We start from the raw sequence: 13,097 nt of genomic DNA, 5'->3' as shown, positions 1-13,097 counted from the left end.
AATTAACATTGCGCGGGCCTATTAGTTAGATTATATAAATCCAGGGCCCGATTGCGGCAAGTATGATCAACGTTGCGATCCAGTCGGGAGGCTGGGTGGTGCTGCAGAACTGCCATGTAATGGACTCGTGGATGGGCGAGTTGGAGAGGATCTGCGCGGAAGTGATCGTGCCGCACGCCACGCACCACGAGTTCCGCTGCTGGCTGACATCGTACCCCAGCAAGGCGTTCCCCGTTACGGTGCTGCAAAATGGTGAGAACTGGGGGCATACTAAAGCCCAATAGGAATGCTGATGGTGTTATTAGTAAGGCAACATCTAAGGCGCCGTAACTAGTGAAATTACTGGGCTAATGTGGCTTAAAATCTTACGCTTCTAAGTGACGAGAGCAATTGCGATGCCGCTCAGAATTTTTAGGTTCAATCAAGAATCCTTAGCGATGCTGTATTGTAATTGGAAGGGCTTATCACCTTCCATCGGGTGAACGTCAGTTTTTCTCTAATAAAATATAAAATAAGATTTCTAATGATTACCTATCCGTTCGGGAAGAACTTCTTGATGGCAGGCAACTTTACCCAAAACCTAGTCATCATCAACCAATCATCTTTTAGAATTGAGATTGACTATTTAGTAAATAGGGTAAGATATTTTGTTGAGTCCTACGAAAGTGTAAATTGTACGCACAAGGCGAAGCTGAGGGTCTGTAATAGACCTTGAGTAGTGGAGTTGCACTTTCTTATAATTTATTTAGTACTTCACATTACAATGACAAGGAAAAATATATAATTCTAATAAATAATTTACAAAATTAAATTTAATAAATAGAATGCACAGGTATTTAATTTCTTGTCATTTCAAAGCTATTGAAGTTTTGAGTGGCTGACACATTAATTTTAACTGGACTGTAAAGCTTTTCGAAAAAATTATCAATAGAAAAAATTAATAAGAAGCACTTTTAATTAATTTTTATAAGAAAAATTATTATTATTATTATTTTCGAGCAGTAAAAGTCTATATTCACAAAACATGTCAAAATTGCGATTTTTATTGAAGAGCTCGGCTGGAACCTAACATGTAGGTAGGTGATATAGAACATGTTTTGTTCTAGGAGTAAAAATGACCAACGAGGCCCCGAAAGGACTGAAGAACAACATATACCGCTCGTACATATCAGACCCGATCTGCGACCCCGAGTTCTACATTTCGTGCCCCCGCACGGAGGAGTGGAGACGCCTGCTGTTTGCGCTGTGCTTCTTCCACGCGATAGTGCAGGAGAGACGCGCCTTCGGACCGCTCGGCTGGAACATCCAGTACGAGTTCAACGAGAGCGACCTCAGGATCTGCATTATGCAGCTGCAGGTGAATGGATGCTCTGTCATGCTGTATGATAAGGTTATAAAGGCTAATTGAATATGTTATTACAACTGATTTACGATCCACAGCTGAATGCACCCTGCAGACGGGTTTAGTTATGGTATAGCAGGAACATGACGACGGGTAGGCTTATTGTCAGTGGTTGCCCTTACTCATGTGCAAAATCAGATGATTCACAAGTGCAGTGCCCGTATTTAAGGAGGAAAAGAGTCATATCAATCTGGGAAATATAAAGTAGTTTTATTTGTTCGTTAAAAATGGGCTAAGGGTTTTTATGTATACCTAAGTCTTGTCTTGCAGTCTTCACCCCAGAAATAGAGCACTTGTAAAACTAGCTTTACTTGGATAATAGGTATTTGGTGAAATGATTTAGGATTACAGTGTCAGATAGTACCTATTATGTGACCCGCAATGTCTATAACCTTTAAATACCTCACGAAAAATATGTTCTGATATCACCAGATGTTCCTAACGGAGTACACAGAGACGCCCTTCGAAGCCTTAAACTATCTGGCGGGAGAATGTAACTACGGCGGCCGCGTGACAGATGACAAGGATCGAAGGCTCATCATATCGCTTCTTTCTATCTTCTACAACGAGGATGTCACCGGTGATCCGAAGTATAAACGCTTATATATATATATATACTTATGTGAACTCTTAAACTAATGAACGGGATTTAATAGGGATCATGGAGTGCAGTTTAGTTCAACTTGAGACATAGGATAGTTTTTATTTCGATTTGGGACCTATATTTTTTTTTTATTCATTATTTTTATTTCCAATATTTCTTTTGTATGGACATATTCTTTATGAGAGAGCATATTTTACGAAATAATTCTTGATGTTATAAAATACTATTGACATAAATAAACAGAATTTTATTTATTATGTACAGATCCTGTATTCCTTGTTTATTTATAATAAGTGCCTTATAGACATAGTATATTTAGCATGCAGTCTCAACTGTAGTAATTTTATTACTACGTAATAACATAATATATTGCTTCTTAGTGAAAACAATTGAAAATGATGTCATTAATATCGCATATTTAAATACATAAAGTCCACATCTGTGTGTTCATCAACATGTCCAGCTACTCGTTCTCTCCGAGCGGGGACTACCTGATGCCGCCCAGCATGGACTACAACTCCGTGCTGGAGCACATCAAGGCGCTACCGCTCATCGCCAGGCCTGAGGTGTTCGGCTTACATGAAAACGCCGACATCACTAAGGACAATAAAGAAACTGCCGGTGTAAGTTGCATTTTCGCTCCACTCCTCTTTGACGATAATTACATTTCATGAAAAATTTGCCGATCGCCGGATTATAATAATACTTTTTAAAAGCTCCCATTCCATATTTACCAGTAGGTTGTGTGAACAAACTTCGTTGAGAAATATCTGTTTGTTAAATTATAATACAAAATTTGACTGTCTGCGAATAAAATATAACAATAACCAATTGTAATTCTAACGATTATTAATGTCGACGGCATAATTTCCGAACTATAGTTGCTCTGTGAAGTTTTAAAGTGTATGTATGTCAGTATGCTCCCGCACAAGCTACAGTATATTATAATGATACATGGCCTCGTTCAGCTGCTGTTCGGGTGCCTGTTGACCCAGACGAGCATCACGTCGGGGGGCGGAGGCGCCGACGGGGCCGAAGGTGGCGGCGTGGTGGAGCTGACACGCGACATGGAGGCGAGGCTGCCGGCGCCCTACGACGTGTACGAGGTGTCGCTCAAGTACCCCGTGCAGTACTACAACAGCATGAACACGGTGCTCAAACAGGTCACTACTGCTGTCCTCTCTATATTAGCAATTATACATTTTATGTGCCGCGGAAGAGGTATTTCGCAAAGAACTACCTATTTATATTTCACACTTTATACGTCTGGAAAATGGTTGGTCTAGAACTTTCTTCCGCAACATAGTTTCTTTTTTCTATAAGTACTGTGTCTGGATTCTCATTAATACCTAAAGCCACATAATGTTATGTTTATTATATATTTATTGTTTTATAGTATACTTATACCTTAATTTGCATTAAATATTTTTGCATTCTTTGAAACAATTGTATACATTTGCTCACTAGAATTGCCATGAAATAATATTTGTGAAAAAAAAATCCGTGACATCATCATCATCATCGTCGTAATATCGAAATACTCCCGTGTGAAAATTGAGTCCCTGTACTCAGGAGTTGATCCGCTACAACCGGCTGTTGAGCGTGGTGGCTCGCACGCTGCACGGTGTGTACCTGGCGGCGCAGGGCCTGGCCATCATGAGCGCCGAGCTGGAGGAGTGCAACAACGCCTTCGTGAAGGGCATCGTGCCCGCCGCCTGGATGTCCAAGTCCTACCCCTCCATGAAGCCGCTCGGCTCGTATGTCGCCGACTTTTTGTCCAGGTACGAATATTTCACTACAGGTATATCCTAATTATTGACCTAATACTACCCAAAGGCAAGGTAAGGTACTCTGAATAAGTGCTTGCTCTCTTTAAAACTTACATTTTGTTTTATTTACACAAATGAAACTCAGAGGCTTTTAGCTTATAATGTTAAAAGGCCACGCAAGCTTGAAAAATATATCCAGAATATGAATTAGTTCTAAGCCTCCCCGTTGTAAAAAGGCTAAAATAGCCTTCTACTTTTTTTTCTCAGATATTATATGTATATAGTAATTTTATATTCCGCAAGATCGAAACTCGTTGGGAAAACTCGATTGATTTTAAAAAATGAGTTTCCTGTCATCGTATCATCATCCAATTACAACAATTACCGAAAATAGTTTCTGAGTAGATATCTCTTCTTCTTAAATTTCCGTCAACTCTTCCAACAAGTGAAAAAATCCATATACATGATTCCATGGTTACCTGTAGGTTAAAGCCAATTGGCTTCGAAGAAGCTGGGCGTCATAAATAGACCACGGTAATACTTCAAGCTGGCCCACATTCTACAAAGCTCAGGTCCGGCCACATATTATTGCTGTCATCTCTAGTTTGGCGCACCCCAGTTTCAGCTCGATCCATTTGACCGTGTGCGTTGCACAGAGCGGGTCGAATTGTCGGGGACCCAGTGCACTGTGAGCGGCTGGATCACTTGGCATGGGTAGAGACGTGGCTTAATTGTGTGTCTTCTACCGCATTTATCACGGGGAGTGTTCCCAAGAGCTGTTCCACCTGATTCCTGTCACCGAATTCCAACTTCGCACAACACGCCGCAAAATAAGGATATCATCCCCACCATCCGGTCATCCACAGTGCGCTTTCCAAGGAGCTTTCCTCCACGTACTACAAAGTTGTGGAATGAGCTTCCTTGTGCGGTGTTTCCGGGACGATACAACATGGGTACCTCCAAAAAAAACTCGCACATCTTCCTTAAAGGCCGGCAACGCTTCTGTGATTCCTCTGGTGTTGCAATGTGGGCGGCGGTGATCACTTAACACCAGGTGAACCGTACGCTCGCTTGTACTCCTTTTTCTATAAATAAAAAATGAATGGGTGAAAATTATTCCGTATGTACGACTTAGCTTTTCTATAAGCTTCACCAAACTAAGTAAAATATGTCAGCTATAGAGACTTAGCTTCAAATTTTTTTTCGTAGCAGGGTAACTGATCTAGTCTAAATCAGCCTTGAGAGAAATTTTACTAGACTCGACGCGTTTCGTTTCCAAGCATATCTATATTTACATACTATATTATATTTACGCATACAAGACTATCCTCAAGGATAGATTATTCCAATAATTAAGATATGCAATTATCTTGACTCGCCGCTAGACAGCTCAATGGGTTTTAATGAATAATCCATTGAATTATTTACGGACCAATTCACTCATTATTCTAATCTAAAACGGAATGTAGGTAACGTAACTACGTGCCTTTACCTACGTAAGCACATAGGTACGCTAGAACGAAATTTTTTGATTTGAAGTAAATGAAAGACAGCCGTTAGCAGCGTTTTGATCACTCGGATATAAGTTAGTAAACCTAACATTACATTGTTATGTTTTTAAATATTTCTCGGTTATCCATCGGTTAGATAAAAAAACGGACAATCGAGAGTTGCCGCCTCATATTATGTAAACACCACTTACATACCTATACTTACTTACTTACGAAAAATGTTAAATTTCGTAAATATATTTAAAACCGTCGCAACGAACTCGTTTCATTTGCATAGGTATCAATAATATCATACTACCTACAGTGTGCAATTTTTTACTGGCTTTCTACTCAATAGCGCCCCTAAACTTAACCGTAGTTCAACCCTATAGGTAATATAATATTAGGTATATTCTTGTTCACTTCGACGTAGGACTGGTTGAAAATAAAAGAGTAGGTATTTGGATTGAACACAATGAAAGACAGTTTTTACTTTTTATCACAATAATACTTTAATGTTATCAAAACACTCACTATTATTACAGAAATTGTTGTAAAGTGTAGGTACATATAGTTTAACTATTCAGTCTGCACTTACTCGACTAGTTGCGACACGTTTATTGCACATGTACTACAGTCTACAATACAAACAATAGGTAAGTCTTTTTTGTCATTTACATAATTTAATAAAATATTAATTTATCTTTAGACTTGAGCAGCTAATTAGATGCGCTTCACGTCGGCTCATCTCTTCGTTGAGCACAATTATTATTTTCCTTTCTTATTTATAAAGTTAAAATGTCTGTTCACTTTCGGAGCGAATTCTATATTATGTATTTTGTAAGAAAAAATAAATACTAGGTGCATGCAGTTATAGAATAGATTTACATTCAACTATCGATTTAACTCAATTATAACATGTAATTATCGACAAGTTGAAAACATTTTATCATCAAAAATCACTATTCGGATTTTTAAAGCATTATAGCGAAAGAACTAAGAAGCTAGTAAAATAACTGAATCCCTCGGCAAAGTTCTGGTTCAATCCGATGTTGCCGTGAATAGTTGCGCAGTAATAAAATAAGGTCTTGAATAGGCGAATCTGGAATGTAGGTAAGTATCTGCGCAAACAGTAGCGCGCTGAACTTCAGAGCGGACTAGAAGTTTGTCGAAGGGTATACATAGTACATACAAGCAGCTTTACTGTAACCATCCAGTATAGATTACAGAAAATGCTATTGGAAATAAACGTATATCTACTGATATTATATGAATAGGAAAAGTGGATTGAAAGTTTATTTTTATTATTAACAATAGCGTTAATAATTGCGTGTTCACATAATTTCTTAAAATAAAAGTTATTTTGTTTGCAATCAAATTACGAATGTCGTTTTTACCTAATAGTAATTTATAATAACTTCAAGTGTTTCTCCTGCGCTTGTTCTATATGTACCTTTATCAAATTAATACTTAAAAATACCACAAGATCTTTGAACTTTGTACCAACGGGGAATCAGCATTGTAGGTCAGATCAAAATGTCAGTATTTTTAACACACAAAGCCCCCGATAGTTTTTAGCCATAGACTTGTAATATACTAGCGTATAAATGACCCGCCGAAGCCCGAAAATGCGTAAATTTGTCACACATTGACAACATTCACGTTAGCTTGTTTAATATTCAAAACACTACGGAGCTAATTCCAAGCGTAGTTACGACTTGTCAATTAAAATCTGTTACAGTAACAATAGATTCGCTTTCCGTTTCTATCTTGCTGTACTTCTGTTAGAGATGTTCTCTCTTGCACGCTTTAATTGTCTATAGTCAATACGTTAGCGTAATGTTAGTCTATGGTTTGTGCAATCAAACTCTAAGGACAGACGCAACTGTGTAACTTTTCCTTGCGCCAACGTGCGTACAGTAGGTTCGCGGGATTCCTTTGGCGGCCAACTAATTTATTGACCACAGTGAAGAAATAGAAAACCATTTTAGGCAGAACTTATTTCATTTATGTGGTAATCAATATTTTAGAGAAATAAACGTACCTATAACAATCACGACTATGCAGGTAATTCCAATTTTTTACAACGAAATTGTTCATCCGAATACGAATACAATACGTTATTGAATTTAATAATAGAAAACTGAAAACATCTAACAATAAAGTGACACGTAAATAATATCTGGCAGTGCAACACATGTAAAAGTGATAAGGCATATTTAATTATGTACTTAATTTAATTATATGATTACGTACTAACACATTGAATTTATTTTGCCATTTCTGACAACCCTTGGACATTTGCGATTGACAAACACAGAGTCCACTTTTAAAAGCTTTATTGAGATTTAAGATTAAGTTAAAATATTTCCAGTAGTTTGAATGTTGTCAACACAATAGAGGCGTTATTTCGCGTTGAAATGCGCGGCACTCAATTTGTAAATAATACAATTTTTCAAGACAGAAGTCTGGACCTGGACAGAACTTATACCTACCATTGTACATTAAATTCGTGTAAAATATTTCCTAATTTTAACATACATCCATTCAAAAAGAAGTTGTCTTGCATTACGAGTAAAATGGCTATAGTGTTCAGTCGTATGAAGAGTTAGGAACTTAGTATAACTCCGTTATAACATTAAGGGTATGTTCCGATATGCACTGCGAGCACTGCACAGTGCTATCACTGTAGAAAAATTCGTTCCGTTATGAACTGCCAGTATACTACCGCAGTACCTACAGAAAATATATATGACGTCATAAATCGCCGCCATATTCTACTGTGAGCACGGGCGTTTTCGAGGTAAGGAACTCGCATTACTTTGATCACGTGATCAGTCAAAACCACTCAAGTGCCTAACGTTTTATAAACAATACCTACAGTTTAATCCCAAATATTTTTAATTTGACAGTACTCCAACAACAGTTTTTTTAATGAACTAGAAAACTTTAATACACTCATTTGAATGCTGCGTCAAAAAATGCGGCTGACAGTTTAGGGGATTGCCGTCCGTTTTAAATAGTAACCAGTATAACTAACTATAAAGGAACGGCTTCAATGTATACTAAATTGACGTCACACTGTACAGTGGTCCCAGTGCATATCGGAACATACCCTAAGTTTTGACGAAGTCAATGACGTTCTACAGACAAATATAGATAACATATAGACAAATCACGCTGTCAAAAACAAAAACGAAATATGGAACATGTCACAAATTACACAACAATAAGCTCCGACTGCTATATCTATACATTGCCGCATTTACTACACAAATTGTTATTAAGTTAATGTAGGATATGTATGTATGTATGTACCTCACTTCTGGGATTAAATATATAAATTACATAAAAATACCAAACATTTTGGTTACACAATTTAATTTATACAGTTCTTAAAATATTCTTGATCAAAAAGCTGTAATGTAACATATTTATTCAGTTCCGATTACGTATATTTAATTGAAATATGCTTACATTGTCTTAAGCACACTTTTGCCGTTCCGCTATCAGACTGCGAACGATGTCCTATCTATGTCCTTATATTATGTATAAAGAAACTCAAATACAATACTATGTAGTAAGATAAAATATAAATCTACCCTCAGATTGATCACAACAGGTTCCACACAGGGATTGAACACACAATTTTGAGGTAATAATAATAATTTGATTGTAGTGATTTGTGATGCCATGACGACAAAATTATGGTAAGATAACGTTGGAACGGATGCTCTTTAAAACTAAAACATTGTACTGGTAATGTTACACCTACTATGTGATAGTTATGATTCGGTCTCACTACACACTAGACATGTATATCAACACAACATTTATTTAGATCCCTATAAGATGTTAAATATATTCAAGTTCAGATCCCATTAGTCATCGGAATTTTTAGCCAAATCCAGCAATTTATTCATAAGCTCGCCCCCAAACGACTCCCTGTATTTCTGACTAATACTATTCAACAAGGCGTACGGCGTCTCGTACCTCGTATCCTCAATATTTGAAAGGGTCACGTCGTCGTACTTCCGGCCGACCACCCTGAACCCTGCCGCTGTCATCTCTACGCAGTAACTGAGATCTTCCAGCGTGGTCAGGTTTATGTAAACCGGTTGAATCACACAGTTAGACATATGCAGGGTAGTTGAAACTTTGGCATGTTTGAGGTGTTTGCTAATGTCGGCGATGACCGCTTCTGCTTCGGCGGCCCATATGTTTTTGTTACATTCATCGTCCGACATTATTGTAGGCTGCTGAAAACAAATGTTGAAATATTCTTATAAAAATGATTTAGAACGGCTAGGGTACAAGATTCAGACAAGTTATCCAACAACTGATGTTTTTAATACTGCACTACCATGCCGGTAGGTACCTACTGATTTCTGATATATTTTGAAACTTGAAATATTCTATTACTATTATTATTGGTTAGTGTAAATTACATTATAAACGTTTAAATTAATTAAAACATAGTTATTTTTTATTTATGTATCTAGTAGAACAAATAGTAACTAATAGTCAGTGGGTACTCCATTCGTAACTTCAAATTCTAATATTTTTATCCATAATAGGATATAAAATCACTTACTACACTGCATAATGTATCACACCGCGTGGGTAAAATTTCGCTACAATCAAATGTACCTACCTATTCATTAAAATATAGCTTCACTCCCAACGTGTGGTAAGATTAAGAAAGTTATTTATGAGACAGCTGGCTGTAAGCTTTACCACACAAACGTTTTTGAAAAAATCTTTTGAATTTCGTAACACATTTGTTTGGTACATTTATTAACTCGACAAAACCTTAGTTTTGAAATCACATTATTAAATATTAAAAGTTTTGGTTACAAAACTTTATAAGCAAGAGATGATTTGTTGTAAAATTAACGATGTGTCTAGTTCAACACTATATGCTTTACTTCGACTGATAAAGGATTTTTCCCGTGTTGTGTAATGAAGCACTAAGTATATATAATATACCGGGTGTAACCAGAAAACCTCCGAATACAGAAGTGTTCCGTAGAGCTCCCAATAACTGAATCATAGCTATTGACGTTCCGTAGTTGCAGAAAAATATTTCAAATTTGTTGTAAACTTTTTAAGTCAGCATTGTAATGCAATGTACAGTTCGAAAGTAATAAGGGTCAATATCACTTGTACAACGTTTCTGACGCTGTCAGCTGTTGTGGCGAAATACATTTCTGATATTTGTTTTTTATAATTCTAGGGACTATTAAAAGAGATGATATGATTATGATTCATAAACGGAATGCATTGCATTTTTATAGTAAAAAAAAAAAAATTAGCAATATATATTTTTTTTATTTTGGAAAGCTTCAGTGCCAATTACTTATTCAGAATCATGGTCCAATTGCATTCCCCCACTTTTAGGATGTAGTTGTTTCACATATTACGTAGGTATATTAAAAGAATAAATAGTATTTGTATTCTGAAGCGGAAACTATGGTTGGTTACAGTTTAGCAGCGCGGGGCGCACCAACCGCGCCCGGATAAACTGCCGTTAACTGAGTAGTACGCATAACAAGTTACATAACCCTAGCCGGAAAAAAAACATTAAATGAGGTCTTAAGAAGGAAGAAACAGCGTATAATGCCATCATTCTTATATTGTAGAGTATTATTAGAAATACTGTTAAATAATTAGTTTACTTTAAAGGTTAAAGTTTCTACAAGACTGGATAGACGAGGGTCCGCCTGTCGTGTTCTGGCTGTCAGGGTTCTACTTCACGCAGTCGTTCCTCACCGGCGTGCTCCAGAATTACTCGCGACACAACAGGATTCCCATCGACCAGGTGCACTTTGAGTTCACCATCACCAGCCTGGAGTCCGAATGTGAGGAGGAGCCATCTTTTGGAGTCTACTGTAAGGTTGGTATCGTCTCGCTGAGTTTATAATTAAGTATGATACATATAAATGTAATTATTATAACTAATATACCCGGATATATTAAAATCAAGGTAAGTATCCTAATATTATGCAGTATGAGTTTGATTGATTGTGACGCTTTCACATTTTAACTGCAATTTCGCGCAATGAATTAAAAATTTTGCGCAATTATTGTCAAGGATACAGATATCAATATAGGGTTCATTACATCTTTAAGAGGGAGCTCTCGAGAGAGCGCGAAACCAATTGCCGATAGGAAGGAAGTCATGGATAGAAGGTAGTTTTTAGGTCGAGACAAGAATGATCCATTTTTCATTGATTACTGGTGTATATATATAATAATGATAAATATTTATTTACAAGCAAACACAAAAATTGGATAAACACGATCACGAGCATAGTGTGTATGTATGGGTGAGTAATGTACATGTTGTGATGGTATATTTGACGTATTTATAATCAAATATTTATCTTTTATGGAAGAGGAGAGGACAAACGAACGTACCAGATGCTGAGTGATCAATCCCACATTCTCTTGCAACATCAGAGGAATAACAAGAGCTTTGTTCGCCTTAAAAGTGTAAGCGCTTATTTTTCAACCCATATCGAATCGAAAAACAGCGCAATTAAGCCTATTCTATAACTAGGTTTTACATCGAAGAAAATTACTTGAAACCCGTATTATAAAGGAACGCTAGACATCCAGATGGTGGGGATGTTATCCAAGCGTGTCGTGCAAAAGTGGAATTTGGCGACAGGAATCAGGTCAAACAGCTCTTTGAAACACTATCCGTGATAAATGTAGTAGAAGACACACAATGAAGCAACGTCTCTACGCAAAGCCATGTGACCTAGCAGCTCTGCGTTGCACGCTATCAAATATTTTGATTTGATATAAAGGTACACTAGACCAGAAGTGAGAGCAATACTCCACACGTGGACGGCCCTGCGCTTTGTAGCCATAGAATGTGAGCCGGCTTGAAGTAGTTCCGTGTTCTATTTATGACGCCCAGCTTCTTCGAGTCTAGTTTGTCTTTGCTTTTTAAATTCCAGACAATCAATCGGTTGATGTCGAATACGACAAATGGGTTCTTTTTAGTGGTTAACCTGCAACTTGAGCCTTCTTTTGTCTTTTTTAATGGAAGAAAGGGCAAACGAGCGTACGGCTCACCTGCTGTTAAGTGATCACCGCCGCCCCTATTCCCTTGCAACACCAGAGGAATCACAAGAGCGTTGCCGGCCCTTTTGGGCCTTTAGCATGCGTTGGATTTGTTATCTTAATATGTAATACTTGTTTAACCCATGACAAGCATTTATTTTATGTCTACCTTTATTTATATACTCATGTATGTTTTAATTAAAGTACATAGTATATTTTTATTATTATGTTATTATCTAATCAACAGGGTCTGTTCCTAGAAGGTGCAAGATGGAATAGAGAGACAATGCAGCTTGATGAATCTTACCCCAAGATTTTATTTGACACCATCCCAATAATCTGGTTCCAACCAGCTCTTATAGTCAACTTCAACCCACCACCATGCTATTTTTGTCCCATCTATAAAACAAGTGAAAGGAGGGGAGTACTAGCTACTACGGGTCATTCAAGTAATTTTGTGATGTACATCACTCTTTTGTCAGATATACCGCAGAAGCATTGGATAAACAGGGGAGTAGCAAGCCTCACTCAGCTTGATGATTAAGAGCATTTTATAGTATTATATTCACTGGTAATTTTAACAGGGCTCTTGTATTGTTGTATGATAGGCAAACTAATACCACTGATTTATGGATGAAGATTTGCTGCAGAATTTTAAGATTTTTATGTTACTTAGATAATATGATCCTTTATTTTAACCAAATATAATAATAATGTACTGTGATAATTATCTAGTCTAATAAAAAAATTATGAGTCA

The 13,097-nt window shown here is 37.1% G+C and overlaps 1 protein-coding gene across 1 annotated transcript in view; it reads left to right on the top strand.

Moving 5' to 3' along the window:
* Positions 1 to 13,097, top strand: part of LOC126969617 (dynein axonemal heavy chain 3) — a 70,768-nt gene extending 57,671 nt beyond the window's left edge. The window contains exons 62-69 of the mRNA XM_050815162.1: positions 45 to 252; positions 1,107 to 1,357; positions 1,835 to 1,992; positions 2,470 to 2,629; positions 2,975 to 3,169; positions 3,579 to 3,787; positions 10,951 to 11,161; positions 12,587 to 13,097. Of these exons, the coding sequence (XP_050671119.1) occupies positions 45 to 252; positions 1,107 to 1,357; positions 1,835 to 1,992; positions 2,470 to 2,629; positions 2,975 to 3,169; positions 3,579 to 3,787; positions 10,951 to 11,161; positions 12,587 to 12,883 (1,689 nt within the window). The 3' untranslated portion in view covers positions 12,884 to 13,097. The remainder of the gene's footprint in view (positions 1 to 44; positions 253 to 1,106; positions 1,358 to 1,834; positions 1,993 to 2,469; positions 2,630 to 2,974; positions 3,170 to 3,578; positions 3,788 to 10,950; positions 11,162 to 12,586) is intronic.

This window comes from Leptidea sinapis, chromosome 18, assembly GCF_905404315.1.
Source record: "Leptidea sinapis chromosome 18, ilLepSina1.1, whole genome shotgun sequence".
NCBI classification, from domain to species: Eukaryota; Metazoa; Arthropoda; class Insecta; order Lepidoptera; family Pieridae; genus Leptidea; species Leptidea sinapis.
Note: the sequence above shows the minus strand (reverse complement) of the source record. Positions and strands in the feature narration are given on the sequence as shown.